Raw genomic sequence first — 18732 nt, forward strand, 5'->3', positions numbered from 1 at the left:
TGTGGCAGGACGGCCTGTAGCCGAGGTCAGGGAACAGTCCACACGTATAGTTTCAGGATAATGAAAAAGGTTCAGTGACTTTATTTCTCCACAGCATAACATAACATGTGGGTACACTGTCCCTTTAAACAAAACAAATCCTGCTCCACATTGGGAGGACTGACTAACACACCAGGCCTATCTAGCAGGCTGGCTGGCTAAACCATAACCAAACCGTAAGTGTCTTTTAAGCAGTCAGGAAAAACAAATGAACGAGTCTTACTTTGGTTGCAGTAGTTAGTTTAACAATCCGTCTGGCTAACAGCACACATACTGCACCGACACACTTTATTCGAGCAAATACCCGGTATGTACCTGGCAGATACCTGGAATGCGCCGCTCCTCACCTCTGACAAGCCCCGTTGCGTTTGCCTTCCCAGCCTTGGTTCATGCCTGGCTGACGGGCGGCTGATCTGTTAAATGATAATGATTAGGATTTAATAGGCTGCAATGCTTCGCATGTCTACCAGATGGCATAAATTTATGAATAGTAATGCAGTATATATATATATACTGTGCAGTATTGCAGCCAACGGGAATAAAATGCTTCAATCTCTGCCTTGAAAATACCTCAATGCACTCGGGCAGAAAACAGTCACAAACCTAAATACACCCGGGTATACCCGAATTCGTGGGACTAGCCGAGCTCGAATAAAGTGTGTCGCCAGTGTAGCCGTGTGCTCTAGTCTGAGGCAGCCAGCTACTGCCAGTAACAACATAATCTTATACCTTGCTGCTTATCATTTGTCAGCTTAGATCCTGATTACCTAGCTTCCACCTGAGTTAACCCTTCTAAGTGCTGGATGAAGCACTCTGACATATGTCTCCCAGGCATAACTGATAGGGGTTGACTTCACCCTGTCACACTCATCTACTATGTAACTATGTAACTATGTAAATGTAAGTAATTCCTTCAGCAGCCACAATTTGCACATTCAATTCAACTTGACATTTGCACACTTTCATTCAACCTGACATAAACACCTGTGAATGGCCAGTCTATTAAGACAGCTCTCCCTCCATTAGACCGGTTCTGAGAGTGTTTTGCAGGTGCGGCAGTGTTAGGACCTTCAGATGGGACATACGTGGTTGCAAGCTTAAAATATTGTGGCCAAAGAATTGCACTAAATGACTCTTGCTTATGAGAAGATATACAGAGAAGTATGTAAACCTTTCACATTAGATGTAGCACTAGGAAGTTTTGTATTTTGTTCTTAGTTCCTCCCCAATAAAATTTGACTTAAACTCCTCTGCTGCTGAAATCAAATTCTTTATATACAACATGTCAACTTGTATAATAGCATCAACAGATGGACATAGGTCTAAGCGCATGCGTGTAATCAGGGCATTCAGGAGCCAATCAGAACAATAATATTCTTCTTCCTGATGATGTCACAGTAGATTGGAACATGGGATACATTTGTTGAGATGTGATTGGTCATCGGAATATTCGGTGTTAGCACTGTGTCATTTCTTGATAGTCGGAGCAAATCCCACCCGGTTATTGCCCCGGTCAAACACTACAAAATATTCCCGGATGAAAATGTCTCCCAGAATCCAGAGGCCTGTGGTGGACTGGAAACCACTGCTACACGATCCAGGGTACTGCACAACACAACATGGGTTAGCACATAGCGGTAACACAATGCAACACTACATAACATGGAATATCACAGAGGTAACACAATGCAATACTACATAACATGGGATATCACAGAGGTAACACAATGCAATACTACATAACATGGGATATCACAAAAATACCCTAATATCACACAGATGTAATACAATGCAATACTACACAACCCACCAACTCCCTCACACATAACCTGATCTCGCAGCTCAACCTCCACACATTCCCACTTACTGCTTCCCCAACTCTGCTTCCCCAACTCCCTCACACATTACCTGCTCTCACAGCTCTACCTCCGCACACTCCCACTTACTGCTTCCCCAACACCAACTCCCTCACACATTATCTGCTCTCACAGCTCTACCTCCTCACACTCCCACTTACTGCTTCCCCAACTCCCTCACACATTACCTGCTCTCACAGCTCTACCTCTGCACACTCCCACTTACTGCTTCCCCAACACCAACTCCCTCACACATTACCTGCTCTCACAGCTCTACCTCCACACACTCTCACTTACTGCATCCCCAACACCAACTCCCTCACACATTACCTGATCTCACAGCTCTACCTCCACACACACCCACTTACTGCTTCCCCAAAACCAACTCCCTCACACACTGCTCTCACAGCTCTACCTCCGCACAATCCCACTTACTGCATCCCCAACACCAAATCCCTCACACATTACCTGCTCTCTGAAAGGAATCGGGGAACTCCTCTCTCAAGGGTTCCCCTCTTACCTCCCGCGATTCAAGTAGCACGCCGCCAAATACCTGCCCTGCCTGCACAGGCTTGCTGGAGAGGTTACGGAGCCTTTGTTTATTCTGAAGTATTCCTTAAGGGATTTTTTGAGTTCTGTCACTGTCCCGGAGTGGTTCAGTAAGGAATCGTTTAGTTTCCAGCAGTATGAGATAGTTTTCCCAAAGGGGATGGATAGGGTCATGGTGATGGGAGCATGATCCGACCATGTAATTGGGCCGATATCTGTGTCAGTGGTGGCCTCTAGGACGTTCTTGGAAGCAAGAAAGTAATCAATACGGGAGTAAGACTGGTGAGGCGCCGAGTAAAAGGTATAATCCCTTTGTCCCTGATGTTGTGTTCTCCAAATGTCTACCAGAGAAAAGTCCCCGATAATGTCCTTGAATTTTTTCCCCAGTCTTTGTGACTGAGTAGAGTGTTGTCGTCCTGGGTGGCTCGATTTGTCTTCCTTTGGGTTGAGAGCCATGTTTAAATCCCCTGCAATGAGTATTGAGGATAGGTATTGTGGGTCAATTTCTTCCAGAACCTTTTTAAGAAATTCAGTCTGGTTTTCGTTTGGGGTGTATAGGTTAATAAGGGCGATTGACGTGCCGGATAGTGAGCCATAGACTACAATAAATCTCCCCTCTGGGTCTGCCTGGGTTTTTGTTAGATTAAATGGGGTGCCCTGTCGGAACAGAATGACAACCCCTCTACGCTTGCTGCTGAAAGATGAGAAATAACTCATTGGAAATGCATGCTGGAATATTTTAGGCGGCTCTTGCGACGTGAAGTGCGTATCCTGGATGAAAACAACGTCCCCTCCTGTTTTCTTTATCTCCTGGAGGGCCAGGCGGCGCTTTCGATTATTGTGGAGACCCTTCACGTTTAGGGAGACAATTTTTAGAGCTTTTTGGTGGGACATAGTTATCTCTCTACTAAGTTTGTGTATGTTGTCGCTGGAGTAGTGTTGGGGAGTGCAGTCAAAATGGGCTAGGGGAGGTGGGTCGGGAGGGGGGCCGCTGGGACAGTGACAGTGGCTGAAAAAGGAAGGAAAAACGAGCCTAATGGGGTCTGAAAGTGTTTGACCGGTCTTAAGTAAAGAACCGGTTAGTGGGTGTAAGACCCTTGGGGGCGGGTCCTAGAACGCACACCAGTGAAGACGGGCCGGGTGGAGACCCAGAAGATTCTGCGACTTCCACCGGCTTCCGCATCGCCGGGTTGGCTTATTCGGTGGGGTGGCAGGCCTGTTGGATGTTTTGCTCAATCTGGCCGTGTGTGGGCGGGATTGGGCATGGGAGGGGGGACTGGGTCGGGGGGCGAGGGGATTGGACCGGTAACAGTTTCAGTGGGGTTGGTAGCCCTAGGGGACGAGGGGGGGGCAAGGATGGGGGGGAGAAGGTAGCAAGGGGAGAGCAAGGGAGGGGAGTGTAAGGAGGGGGGGTAGTTGGGACGGGGGGTGGGCGAGAGGGGGGGAGGAGGGAGGGTTGAGACCTCGTTTTGGGCCCTCTGTCGGTGGGGCCTATTGGAAAGTGATGTTATATACCTGAAGTGATTAGAGACTGATGGAGGGGGGAAGGGGTGTATGGGAGGGGTCCCTGATCCGTTGGTGTGAGGGGGGGAGGGTTTAGGGGTGGATGTAGGGGGGGGAGGGAGTGGGTCCTGGAGGAAAAATGGGTGGGAGGGGAGAGGGGGGAGGGGGGGAGCAGAGGGAATGGTGTGTGAGCGGGACATATTTCCTTCTCAGGGAGACCGGGGAGGGGGTGGATGGAGGGGGGGGTGGTGGTGGGGGGTCCCTGGGGGGGAAAGGAATAGGGGATGGGGGGGTACAGGCTTAAACATTGAACCTTCAGCATTGTACAAGAATCACATATAACAATTTACACATTATACAGTTAACTTAGCACAAGTGTTGTGCGACCTCGTGTGGTAGTCCCAGGTATTGCGCCTGTCAGGACCAGATTCATGACCGTGCTTGATCAGGCAGATTCAAGGGTGAGTGGACCATCTCAGGGGGACGGGGTTTGGAGGGGGGCAGGGAAAGGGAGGGGTGGGGTATGTGGGGAGCAGGGGGGGATAGGGAGTAGGTCCTGAAATGGGGAAGAGTAGGGGGGGAAGAGAAGGGGGGAAGGGGGAGGGGAAGGGGGCATTACGCTTTGTCTGCAATCAGTATCGGTATACAGCAATTTCCTATATATTCCGGCTTTGGTGAAGCAGTGAAAGGGGGTTGGGGGGGGGGCGTAGGGGAGGGAAAGGGGGGTAAGGGGAGGGAGAGGTAGCTGGGGAAGGGATATGGGATGGGGGGGAGGGTAGTGGGGGGTACAAGTTTATACATTCGACCTTAGGCATTATACATAATTTACATTTTGCGGTGTTGATACCAGACCTTCGCTATGGCCCAAGTGTTATGCAACCTCGTGTGATGATCCTGTGAGCAGCGCGGATCAGGTCCATCTTTGTGAGCGTATTCGGACAACCTGGGACGTAGGTAAGTGGTTCTGCCCTGAGGGGGCTAGGAGGGGTGTGGGTGGGGACAGGGGTGGGGAGGGGGTAGGGAAGGAGGGTCGTGTGGGGGGTAAACTTGCGTGGTTGGGGGGTGGTGGGCAAAAAGGGGGGGCGGGGCCTGGGGTAATGGGGTGAGGAGCGGGGGGGCAAGGCAATGGAGGTGGGGGGATAAGGTGGGGGGGATAGGGTGGGGAGGGGAGGGGATAGGGTGGGGAGAGGGGATAAGGTGGGGAGGTGAGGGGGGGATAAGGTGGGGAGGGGGGGGTGGGACCACCTCATTTGCTGCGCCTTAAGCATTTCACAGAGAAAACATTCGTTGCTATAGGCACCTGGCAGAGACAATACTGCAGGGTTAGTGCACCCTTTTGTGTCTGCTCAGAAGAGTGTTAGTTTAATGTCCAGAAATACTTGTGAGTGTCACAGGGTTGTGGCTGGGCTGCCTGCATCCTCTCTTGGGGGGCTGGTGGGTTGGGGGAGGGGGTTGAGAAGGGGGTAGGGGGGTGGGGGGGGAGGTGGAGGAGGGGGGTAGGAGGGAGGGGGGTTGGGTGGAGAAGGGGGGTAGGGTGGAGGGGGTTAACAAGGACGAGGGGGGGCAGGGGGGGAGAGGGGGGAGGTGAAGTAGGTATTGGGTAGGGGGTGAGAGGGGGGGTGGGTAGGAGGGGGGAAGGAGGGGGGAGAATGGTGAGGGAGGGGGTAAGGGAATGCCTTTTAAGTGCAGTGTGGGCCCTTCGAACTTGGAGGGCATGACCGCTGGGGCAATTAAGGCCTGCCGCCAAACTTGGGATGTTGGACAGTGTAACAACCGGGGATAACCGGGGATAACATAGGGGGAACTGTGTTACAGACCCTCCATGAGTGCCTCGCAGTCAGGAGCGACCGGGAAATCCTGTACCGTCTGCCCCTCTGCGGAGGGGGGGTGAGCCAAGATCCCGTAGGACCGTCAGGGGCTGAAGTGTCGGCAAAACCTCTTGACACCCCCTCGGCCGAGGGGGGGGGAACCTGTGCTCTATCCGGGGACCGGGCTGTTGCGTCGCCTCCTCTGGCGCTGGGCGCTCGATGACTCTGGTCTGGATCGACGGGTCGGGGCCACGTGATGCGGAGAGTGGAGTCTGGAGGTCGGAGGTCGCGCGCGGTGATGACGTCTGCTTCGTCTCGATCTCGTCCAGGGTGCCTCGTGGTGTTCCGCAGCGGAATGGAGATTCTACAGACGCCATCTTTGAAGAATCCGTTGCGCACGGGGTGGACTCATCTCCTCGTTCTCCTGCGATGTGATGGGTGGCTCCTTCAGGGTGTCAGCGGGGATGTAGTCGATCGCCTCTCTGGATGCTGTTGGGAGTCTCTGCTGAGAGGTTAGTGGTGTAGCTTCATTTGGCAGGGGCCCGCAGTGGGGACCCTCCCGAAGCCATTTTAGGTGGTGATGGGGAAGAGAGCGGTGATCTCCCGGGAGGGTCTCCCTGTGTGCAGGTTACACCCGTCATCTCTCTCTGGACTGTCGCTGCTCCGCGATTCGCTCGGAAGCTCTAACCGGGTGGTCCTCACGTTCCTGGGGTCTGTTGTCGGGCTGGTGAGCATGCTGGAAGGGTTCCGCGGGGAGGCCCAGGTTTCTAGCCAGGGATTCCATATCTTCGGGCTGTCGGATGGTCAGGAATTTTCCTTTGTGGGGGATAACCAGCTTAAAGGGGAAGCCCCATTTGTACTTTATTCTTTTTTCTCGGAGGAGGAGTGTCAGGTGACGCATCGCTTTCCATCTGTCTACAGTCAGTTTAGAGAGGTCATTATAGACCTGTAGTGGCTCATTCTGGAACGCGATCGTGTCCTTATCCCTGCAGGCTCCAATCAGTTTATCCTTAGTTGAGAAACTGTGGAGGCGCTTGATCACGTCCCGCTTGCGATTTGGGTCTTCTGAATGTGGGCCCAGTGCCCTATGTGCCCTGTCTATTTCGAGGTCCCGTGGGTCAAGATCAGGGGAGATTGTAAGGAAAAAATCCACCAGATACGCCCTAAGCTGGGAGGGCGCTATCGCCTCAGGGATACCGCGGATCCGCAGGTTTTGCCTGCGGTCCCGATTCTCCTGGTCCTCCAGACCATCCCGGAGGGAGTGGATCTCCTGGCCCAAGTGGATTATCTCATCGTCCGCCTCTGATTGATGGTGGAGGGCTTCATCCAGCCTGGCTTCCAGGGTTGTGGTTCTCTCTTGTAGGCCCTGAATATCGTGCTTTATCTCAGCCACTGCCTCTTTGATATTTGTCTCCAGTGATCTTTGGAGCTTAGCATGGAGCTCCTCTAAAAACTCCTTTGTTATTCTGCCATCCGGCGAGGGGGGGGTCTCAGCGGGGCTCGCCTGGCTAGTGAGGCCTTGTGTGCCTCGTGCACCTGGTGTCTGGGCGCCATCTTGCCGCCTGCCTCCCGCTTCAGCAGATTGTTTAGCAGGGGGAAAGTAACTTCCAACCCCTTGGGGCTGCTGACTTTTTCCCCTATTCGCCATCCCTGCGGTTTCAGGGAGAGATTATAGTCTTTTTGGGGTGTTTTTGGCCGGGTGGAGAGGTATAAATTCAGTGATTATACAGAGGGGTCTCCGGAGCTCTCCCTCTACCCGACTGTCCTGGTTGACGTCATAGACACGCCCCCCCGGCAAGTATTCTTCTAACCCACCTTCTTCAACCCCGACCTACAGACTACCTACCGGGCCTGGACCCGTTGCCATGGGTGCGTGGCACCATACCTTCCCACCTCGGTACCGGGGTCCGTCCTAGTTTGTGGTGAATGCAGGCATTACATTATGCTCAGCCAAACAAACATGGACACCGCTGAGGCAGGGCAGTCTAGTCCCTTAGACCGACTCTACTGGTTGGCAAGTCAACTCCTTAACCCAAGAACTCTCTAAACTGGTCCATCCCCAGCACCCACCTGTTCCCGCTGCCTCTGGAGCTTCTTTTCCGCTCCCTCCGGAGGCCCCTACATTTTCAGAGTCACGACTGCCTACCCCAAACCGCTATGCATGAGAAACCCACGAATGCAGAGGATTTCTCAATCAATGTGAGATTCAGTTTGAATTAACCCCGTCTCGCTTTTCATCTGCAAGATCTAGAGTTGCGTACATCACCGCCCTGCTGACTGGTGTCATCCTGGCCTGGGCATCTCCTATTTGGGAACAGAGACCCGAGATCATGCATGACTAGCCTCGCTTCCTGAGGGAATTCAAACAGGTATTTGATACTCCAGGTCACAAAATCACGACGGCTTCTTCTCTCTTCCACCTCTCCCAAGGTTCCTGATCTGTCACCAATTATGCCCTTGAATTCCGGACTGCCGCAGCTGAGACCGCTTGGAATGATGAGGCCCTTTCCACAGCCTTCTGGCATGGACTTGCTGAACCTATCAAAGATCAGCTGGCAGCTCAAGAAAGACCCACCAGATTGGAAGACCTCATCTTGGTTTGCATCCGCGTCGACCAGGGGCTCCAGGAGAGGAGAGTTGAACGTTCGCTCCCTCCATCTACACCTACCAGATCCGCTAGTCGCAGTCTTGTTTCTTTTGTTTCCCAGCCTCTTGATGAACCAGAACCCATGCAACTGGGGAGCCACAGGTTATCTGTAACGTAGAAACAGTGCCGGCGGGACAGCGGCCTGTGTCCCTATTGCGGTCATCCTGGTCATTAGTTGGCAAACTGCCCCCTTCAGCCGGGAAACAGCGAAGCCCAATGAGGTATAAGGGGGTCACATTGGGTACCATCTCTCCTTCGCCTTCTTCCCAGGAAAGATTCCCAATCCGGATTATGCATCCCATTCTTCTCAGCTGGGACAAATTCCAGATCACCACCTCCGCATTCATTGACTCTGGCGGTAATTTTATCGATAAGGACTTTGCTATCAGGAATAAAAGCAGTGCCCGTCGGGTTGGAGGCAATAGATGGACGTCCACTCCAACATTTCCAACTGGCCTACATTTCTTTAGAGATGTGCGCACTATTTCTCATCATTGAAGACAGTCATCAGGAGGAGATCACCTTGGACGTGATTCATAGCCCATCAGTTGAGGTGATACTGGGTCTTCCTTGGTTGCAACGACACAACCCACAGCTAGACTGGACCAACAAAAGGCCCATACAATGGAGTCCCATGTGCTTCAAATCCTGTCTCATCTCTAAACAACAGATCGGCGGAGTAAGTGTGACCAAAGAGGACAAGGTTTCTCTACCAGAGGTATATGCAGAGTTCGCAGATGTTTTCGACGAAGGACGCTCCGAGGTTCTTCCCCCTCACAGGCCTTTTGTTTGCCCAATCAATCTCCTGCCAGGTGCCATTCTTCCTAAATGCCGATCATATCCTCTTTCCATGCCGATCATATCCTCTTTCCATGCCCGAGTCCAAAGCCATGTCTGAGTATATTCAGGAGAAGCTGAAGAGGGGCTTAATCCGGAATTCCTCTTCCCCAGCTGGAGCAGGGTTCTTCAATGTAAAGAAAACGGATGGATCTCTTTGCCCCTGTATCAACTACAGGGTACTTAATATGATTACGGTCAAGAACCGCTACCCCCTGCCACTCATTTCCGAGCTCTTTGATCGCGTTCAGGGGGCAACTATCTTTTCTAAACTTGACCTCCGGGGAGCCTATAATCTTATTTGTATCCGCCAAGACTATGAATGGAAGACAGCTTTCAACACCAGGGATGGGCATTTCGAATATCTGGTCATGCCCTTCGGCCTCTGTAATGCTCCAGCTGTCTTCCAGGAATTTGTGAGTGAGATATTTCGGGACCTTTTTCAACACTTTCATCATAGTATACCTTGATGACTGTCACAGGAGACCAGGACCAATACCAGGGATCAATATCGCCAGACAGAACATGAGAGTTTATAAAGTTAATTTATTGGAAAAACGTATCCACAACTATACAAAACACACAAACATCACACATACATAAAACTGGGGAACTGGGGGATACCCTGCCTAACTAGTCGCAGGGACATACTTGCAGAGATTTCCCCTGTTCTCTCTCTTTGCCAGTGTTTACAGGACTGGATTTCAGGCCTGAGACCAGCACTGACTTGGACACTGCAGCTTCTTTCTCCCTGTTACAGCAACACCTCTGTAACTCTCTGCAGACTCTGTCTGCTAGGGGTCTCCCTCTCACCTTTTTATATACATATAGCATTGCAACACTCATGGCCAGGAGCTGCCTACATGCCAGGCCCTGATTGGTGGGTAGAACTGCAGCCTAACATTTGCAACATTTTTATGTAAACATATTAACCCCTGATTCCTGAGGTGCTGGCACCAAGCAAAGACATACATATATACATAACATATAATACAATACCAAGGTATTACTGACAGGTAGGGTTAATGGCAGACTTAACCTTTATTAACAGCAGCCATATTTCCCCCTACCATCACACCTCCCCCCTTAAGTGGAGAGCTCTGGGGTAGCGACCCCAACGGGTTCATCCCCAAGTGTGACGCCTGAAGGTCAGAGCTAAGTCGGCCTGGGATCGTCCTGCTGGGAGAGTCCATCGGCATTGCCGTGCTCACTCCCTTTTTTGTGCTGAACTGTAAAGTCATATTCTTGGAGGGTTAGACTCCACCGCAGCAGCTTGGTGCTATCCCCTGACACCTGTCGTAACCAGCTCAGGGGGTTGTGGTCAGTAATGACCGTAAATGGGCGGCCATTCACATATGGTTTAAGCTTCCTGTGGGCCCATACTATAGCCAGGCACTCTTTCTCAACCGTAGCATAAGCAGCCTCCCGATCTAATAACTTGCGGTTCAGGTACACAATTGGGTGTTCAACCCCACCGGCCCCCACCTGACTCAACACTGCACCAATGCCAAAGTTAGAGGCATCAGTTTGAATCAGGAACCGCCTATCATAGTCGGGAGATGCTAGGATCTGAGTGCTTGCCAGGGCAGCCTTGAGAGCTGAGAAGGCACCCTCACACTCCGGTGACCAAGTTACCATGCAATAGAGCCTCTTTTTTGTCAGATCAGTCAAGGGTTTGGCCACAGCACTGTAATTGGGTACAAATTTGCGGTAATACCCAGCGGTCCCCAAAAAGGCTAGCACCTGCTTCTTAGTTCTGGGAACCGGCCACCCCAAAATGGATTCCACTATCACCGGTAGCGGCCTCAGGGGGGCCTTCGCCCGATCGCCTTGCCTCCCCACTCGTTAGCAGGTATCACAGGTGCGGCAGAACGCAGATGCCCCCGTGATACCCCCGGGCAGTAGAAACTCTGGGTCAGCCTGGCTCTCGTGCGGGTAACCCCCTGATGCCCGGCCAGCGGGATCGCATGCGCTAAGTGCAACAACTGTTTGCGGTACTTGGTATGTACCACCAACTGACATTTTGCTGTCCATGGTCTGTCCGGAGCTGTCGGAGCTTTTTCTTGGTATAAGAGTCCATGACTCCACAGGATCCGCTCGGATCCAGACTCGGAGGACGGTTTAGCAGCACGCTGCCTCATGCCCTCCAAGCTCTGGTCCATCCGTACGGCATCCCAGAACATCTGGCTCTGCTCTAGCCCACTGGCCATAGTCACACAGTCTGGGATATCAGTCTCAGTCAGGGCAGGCTCCGCTCGACTTACCCGGTCAACCTTCTCCGGAACGTCCACGACTGGGGGTTCCAAGGCCATGGAAGTGATAGTTTCAGGTTTGTGACCCTGAACCGCAGCTGAGTCCGGGATGGGACCACGGCGACTCTGGCTCCGAGTCACCGCAGCTACAGCTACGGCATCGTCCTCCTCATAGCTGCATCGGAGTCGACCCAAGTCATTGCCCAACAGTACAGGAGCTTCTAAGCCGGGCAGAATGCCGACATCGCAGATGTCTTGGACGGCACCCCAGTCCAAGAACACATGGGCCACTTGGAGGGATTTGCTGCCCCATCCGCCAGAGTCACCCTCATCCCCTCCCCCAGTAGAAGATGCTCTGGCCCGACCATATCTGGCTGAACAAGAGTAACAGCAGCACCAGAATCCAGCATACCGGTGGTCATCCGGTCCCCAATGGTCACCGGTCAAAGGTGCTTAATCCGGACATCTGTGGGACCAAGACCGACCGTGGCAACCTGGGAAGCAGGATCGACTGGAACAAAGGGGTTAGTCGTTTGGGTCGCTGGGACTGGCACCGGGACTGTAGGGGAGGGTGCTGGATCATCTGGGCTGCCTATCAAGGCGACAGCCCGGGCTGCTTGGGTACGTTGCCCAGCCCCTGCACCCTGGGGCTGTAGAAGCTTGGGACAGTCGCATTTCATGTGACCCGTCTGGTTGCACCTGAAGCATCGCCATTCATGGACGAACTCGGTAGGAGCCGGCCGTGTGCTGTTAGGTGCTGCGGCTGGCCGCCAGGAGCTCATGCTGGTTTGGGCGGCATCAGGCTGTTGAGGCTGTAATGGTACTATTGGTTTAAGGGGTACCGTGGGCCGCCGAAAATTCAAGACCGTCTTTGAGCTGTGATTTCCCGCAAGAAATCCCAACACAAAGGTCAGTGATCCCACTGCTACCACCAGAAAAAGCCTGTCACGGGAGACCAGTACGTTTACCCCGAAACCACCGGGATCACTACCACCAGACAGGACAAAGTTGTTGAATAAAATGGGGTTTATTCTGGCACGCCAGCAGACAAACAAAGATGTACAGGTGCGCCTACGAGTACTATAAACTTGCCTTAAACTTGCGTTGGAAAATCTGGGGCTATCACCAACAAGAGCCAGGTACATGCTTGGTACATGCTGGGTACATGCTGCAAACATTTCAGTGATATTCTTGTAATCCAGGGGGAGCATATCGGCCGGAAGAGAATGGAAAAAACAACTACTAAGTGTAGATGGTACAGGAATATAGAGATACAGCGATAACTTGGCTCTATAGATATCCTACTTACAGGATTCCAATGGAAAACAGGCACTGGAATGTGGTGAGGATATGTGGATATGGTGAGCTTCTCAATGTGCCAGTCAGTGTAGCAGATGGTAGCACTCGAGAGAGAGAAAGAACTAATAGTGCAGATCAGTATGATAAACACACCTTAAAAAGGCCTGTACCCCTCATTCCTGTGTTGGTGTTGCTGTTGGTGTTGTTGTTGCTGTGTTGCTGTTGTTGCTGTTGTTACCTGATTTCTTCAAGCATTTAAAACTACCAGAAAAGACTTTGCCCATTCACAGAAGAATTGGACTGGCTATTTATTTGGCAATTTGCAAAAGGACTACATTTTAAAGGACAATCTTCTGGTGCTTTGCACCTTTCTGGACATTATCCTCTGTTTCTCTACCCGTGAGTGTAATTATTAAGTTTATTCTGCAGTTGTCGTGTGTTTGCCTATCAAGGGAATAAATCTCAGTTTATTTTGCTCAACCTGTTCTGCTCAATCAGGATCCACGAAATATAAATGTGTTATTAAGCGCGTCTCCCGTCACAGGCGTTTAAAACTGCAATGAAATCCAATGTGGAATGGAACGGGGACAACTCACTGGTGCAGTATTCCTAGATTTTGCAAAGGCTTTTGACACAGTTGATCATGCTATCCTGCTTAACAAACTCCAGAGCTCTGGAATAGGGAAACATGCTTTAAACTGGTCTCAGTCCTACCTATCAGGAAGATCCCAACATGTGTCCATCTCAGGCTCTAACACCAACCCCCTGGATATCACCTGTGGTGTCCCGCAAGGCTCTGTTCTGGGGCCCCTACTCTTCTCAGGATTCATTAATGATCTTCCCACAGCTTGTAAGGAAGCCTCAATACACATGTATGCAGATGACACAATCCTATATGCACACAGCCATATCCTCTCTGACCTTCAACACATACTTCAGTCTGACTTTTTGAGACTCGAAAACTGGATTTCCCAAAACAAACTGTTTTTAAACACTGACAAGACTGTAACAATGGTATTTGGGACCAAGACTAAATTTGTAAAGCTTCCAGTGACTGAGCTCCTGATTAGAGCCAACGCTAACACCACCCTAACCCTTGTCACTAGTTTTAAATACCTGGGCTTATGGTTTGACTCCCACTTAACATTCGGGATGCACATTGATACCCTGACAACCAAGACCTATGCCAAACTAGGTGTACTTTACAAGAACAAATCTTCCCTAAGTCTCCTGGTCAGAAAGCATATCGCACAGCACATGCTAATGCCAATTATTGACTATGGAGACATAGTATATGGCTCGGCTCCTCAAACCCACCTTAGCAAACTTGACATCCTCTACAATTCAATTTGTCGTTTTGTTCTCCAATGCAATTACAACACACATCACTGGGAAATGCTCAAAGAACTAGATTGGTCAACACTAGAGTCTAGGCGCAAAGTTCACCTTTCCTGTCTTGCCTTTAAATTCTTCATGGGCAAGCTACCCAGCTACCTGAACAAGCTCCTCACCCCTACCACTTGCAGCACTTATCACCTGAGAACACTCTCCAAAAGACTATTCATGGTCCCAAGGCTCAACAAAGTATCCTGACGTTCCTCCTTCTCCTTCCGTGCACCCCAAAACTGGAACATCCTGCCAGAGACTCTCACATCCACCACCAGTTTAAGTTCTTTCAAATCTAAGGCTGTCTCACATTTTAATCTGGTCTGTAACTGTTTCATACGCCCATAATATATATTTTCTTTAACTGTGCATGCAATGTCTTGTATATAATGTATGCCCTGTTCATTTATGTAACTGTACTTGTAACCATGTATTATTTGTTTTACTCTGTGCCCAGGACATACTTGAAAACGAGAGGTAACTCTCACTGTATTACTTCCTGGTAAAATATTTTATAAATAAATAAATAATGACAATGGGTAAAAATGAACACTTACAATAGTGCTATAAAAAAGTGCAATGGATATAATCAAAGATGACATTTCTGCAGAGACTAATGGCCCATCGGATTAACACAATAGGGGTCCCTGGCAGTCCCATTCAGTATGAATGGGATTGCCAGGAACCCGCGCTGTTAATCCGATGGGCCATTAGTCTGTCTGCAGAAATGACACTAAAATGTGGCAGCATGTATCCAGCATGCACCCAGCATGTACCCAGCATGTACCTGGGTCTTGTTGGTGATTGCCCCAGGTTTGTTTTTAGAATACTCGTCGGCACTACAGTACAAAATAAAATACAATAGCAACTGGGGGCTGGGGAGTAGACTCTAGTCTCGCTATGTGTAGGGGCCTGCTTCAAGAATTGGGGGAATCCTTGATGGAGAAGGATTTAGGAGTGCTTGTAGACAGCAGGCTTAGTAATTGTGCCCAAAGTCATGCAGTAGTTGCAAAGGCAAACAAGATCTTATCTTGTATTTAACGGGCAATGGATGGAAGGGAAGAAAGCATAATTATGCCCCTTTACAAAGCATTAGTAAGACCACACCTTGGGTATGGAGTACCATTTGGGGCGCCACTCCTTAGAAAAGACATTCTGGAACTAGAGAGAGTGCAGAGAAGAGCCACCAAATTAATAAAGGGGATGGACAATCTATCTTATGAGGAGAGGCTTGCTAAATTAGATTTATTTACATAAGAAAAGAGGCGTCTAAGAGGGGATATGATAACTATATTCAAATATATTCGGTACAAGGAGCTTTCAAATGAACTATTCATCCCAAGGGCAGTACAAATGGCTCGGGGGCATCCCTTTAGGTTGGAGGAAAGGAGATTTCACCAGCAACAAAGGAAAGGGTTCTTTACATAAGGGCAGTTAAAAAGTGGAATTCATTACCCATGGAGACTGTGATGGCAGATACAATAGATTTTTCAAAAAAAGGTTTAGAAAGGAAAGGTATACAGGGGTTTATTTGGGATACCAAATAAGTAAACATGGGAAGGATGTTGATCCAGGGATTATTCCGATTGCCAATTCTTGGAGTCAGGAAGGAATTTATTTTTAGTTCTTTGTTTGCCTTCCTCTGGATCAATAAGTATAGATATAGGATAAAGTATCTGTTGTCTAAATATAGCATACAGTAGGTTGAACTTGATGGATGTATGTCTTTTTTCAACCTCATCTACTATGTAAATATGTAACTATGTAAGAAGGCTTGCCCTGTCTGCTTATTGTCCAGGATATCAGAGTGCTGATCACACAGCAGAGCCTCTGACATGTATCTCCAGCTGATCACTGTCAAGATCCTAACTCCTTCATAGAATGTCTCTCAGTCTATCAGTCTCTCTGCACTCCTTCCCAGAGTGTCTCTCTCAGATGGTGCTCTGAGGGAATCTCCACACTCCTTCCCAGAGTGTCTCTCCATTTGTTAGCTTCTCTGAGGGAATCTTCACACCTTCCCAGAGTGTCTCTCCCTCTGTACAGTAAGTCTCCCTGAGGGAATCTGAATTGTCTGATCATCAGCACCCCTTATATATCCCTCTGTGGCTATCCTTTACCATGGAGGGGGCTGCTGGCTAATCAGAGCAAACCTGATTATCCACTCTTTCACACTCACCAAATGTCAGTAACACCTCCCAACCATTGTCTCAATACACATTTTTCTGCAGCAACCTCAGCTGATTAAATCACAGAGTCCCCACCAATAAATGCAACTCACATGCAAATCACATTACAAGTCTGATATCTTAGCAACAAGTACATACAGTCACATAATCCAATTAACACTTACAGGGCTGTCTCCCAAATCACATCACTGTGCTTACACATAGATCACAAACACTTTACCTCATACTGCTTGCTCAACTAGTCTGGGGAATTGCATTAACAGGGAATAAAGTGCTTCGACATACATAGTGCATTATACATTCCCTGTTCTCCCTGAGATATTAAAGAACATTTGGCTGATATAAGCCTTACATAGGTGGCCAAATTACAAGGATTTAGGGGTAGCTAGCTGGGCTTCATCCCAGTATTGTGATGCCAGCTACCACTACCGTCACAGGGAGGCACTGCTGTCCCAGAGGGCCAGGAACACAGGGGGGGAGGCACCACTGTCATAGAGGGTCAGGAACACAAGGGGGAGGCACTGCTGTCACTGAGGGGCAGGAACACAGGAGGAAGGCTCTGCTGTCACAGAGGGGCAGGAACACAGGGGCAGGTACTGCTGTTACAGAGGGGCAGGAACACAGGGGGGAGGCACTGCTGTCACAGAGGGGCAGGAACACAAGGGGGGAGGCACTGCTGTCACAGAGGTGCAGGAACACAAGAGGGAGGCACTGCTGTCACAGAGGGGCAGGAACACAAGGGGGGAGCCACTGCTGTCACAGAGGGTCAGGAACAACAGGGGGGAGGCACTGCTGTCACAGAGGGGCAGGAACACGAGTGGGCAGGCACTGCTGTCACAGAGGGGCAGGAACAAGGGGGTTATTGCTGTCACAGAGGAGCAGGAACAAAGGGGGAAGCACTGCTGTCACAAAGGGGCAGGGGGTAGGAACCATTGCTGTCAAAGAGGGGCAGGGGGTAGGAACCATTGCTGTCAAAGAGGGGCAGGGGGTAGGAAGCACTGCTGTCAATTAGGGGCAGGGGGTAGGAAGCACTGCTGTCACAGAGGGACAGGGGGTAGGAAGCACTGCTGTCACAGAAGGGCAGGGGGTAGGAAGCACTGCTGTCACAGAGGGGCAGGGGGTAGGAAGCACTGATGTCACATAGAGGAAGGGGGTAGGAAGCACTGATGTCACAGAGGGGCAAGGGTAGGAAGCACTGCTGTCACAGAGGGACAGGGGATAGGAAGCACTGATGTCACAGAGGGGCAAGGGTAGGAAGCACTGCTGTCACAGAGGGGCAGGGAGTAGGACGCACTGCCGTCACAGAGGGGCAGGGGGTAGGAGGCACTGATGTCACAGAGGGGCAGGGGTTAGGAAACACTGGTGTCACAGAGGGGCAGGAGGTAGGAGGCACTGCTGTCACAGAGGGGCAAGGGTAGGAAGCACTGCTGTCACAGAGGGGCAGGGAGTAGGAAGCACTGCCGTCACAGAGGGGCAGGGGTAGGAGGTACTGATGTCACAGAGGGGCAGGAGGTAGGAAGCACTGCTGTCACAGAGGGGCAGGGGGTAGGAAGCACTGCTGTCACAGAGGAGCAGGGGGTAGGAAGCACTGCCGTCACAGAGGGGCAGTGGGTAGGAGGCACTGATGTCACAGAGGGGCAGGGGGTAGGAAGCACCGATGTCACAGAAGGGCAGGGGGTAGGAAGCACTGCTGTCACAGAGGGGCAGGGGGTAGAAAGCACTGCTGTCACAGAGGGGCAGGGGGTAGGAAGCACTGCTGTCACAGAGGGGCAGAGGGTAGGAAGCACTGGTGTTACAGAGGGGCAGGGGGTAGGAAGTTCTGCTGTCACAGAAGGGCAGGGGGTAGGAAGCACTGATGTCACAGAAGGGCAGGGGGTAGGAAGTTCTGCTGTCACAGAGGGGCAGGGGGTAGGAGGCACTGATGTCACAGAAGGGCAGGGGGTAGAAAGCACTGGTGTCACAGAGGGGCAGGGGGTAGGAAGCACTGCTGTCACAGAGGGGCAGGGGGCAGGAAGCACTGCTGTCACAAAAGGGCAGGGGGTAGGAAGCACTGATGTCACAGAGGGGCAGGGGGTAGGAAGCACTGCTGTCACAGAGGGGCAGGGGGTAGGAGGCACTGATGTCACAGACGGGCAGAGGGTAGGAAGCACTGCTGTCACAGAGGGGCAGGGGGTAGGAAGCACTGCTTTCACAGAGGGGCAGGGGGTAGGAAGCACTGCTGTCACAGAGGGGCAGTGGGTAGGAAGCACTGCTGTCACAGAGGGGCAGGGGTTCAGAAGCACTGCTGTCACAGAGGGGCAGGGGGTAGGAGGCACTGCTGTCACAGAGGGGCAGGGGGTAGGATAGGAAGCAATGCTGTCATAGAGGGGA

The 18732-nt window shown here is 51.0% G+C and overlaps 1 protein-coding gene across 1 annotated transcript in view; it reads right to left on the minus strand.

The window, feature by feature from the left end:
- Nucleotides 1–1290: 1290 nt before the first annotated feature.
- Nucleotides 1291–18732, minus strand: part of LOC142466876 (pepsin A-like) — a 138496-nt gene continuing 121054 nt past the window's right edge. Inside the window, exon 8 of the mRNA XM_075572477.1 lies at nt 1291–1644. Coding sequence (XP_075428592.1) covers nt 1507–1644 — 138 coding nt within the window. The 3' untranslated portion in view covers nt 1291–1506. The remainder of the gene's footprint in view (nt 1645–18732) is intronic.

The sequence above is a fragment of the Ascaphus truei genome, chromosome 1 (genome assembly GCF_040206685.1).
Source record: "Ascaphus truei isolate aAscTru1 chromosome 1, aAscTru1.hap1, whole genome shotgun sequence".
NCBI classification, from domain to species: Eukaryota; Metazoa; Chordata; class Amphibia; order Anura; family Ascaphidae; genus Ascaphus; species Ascaphus truei.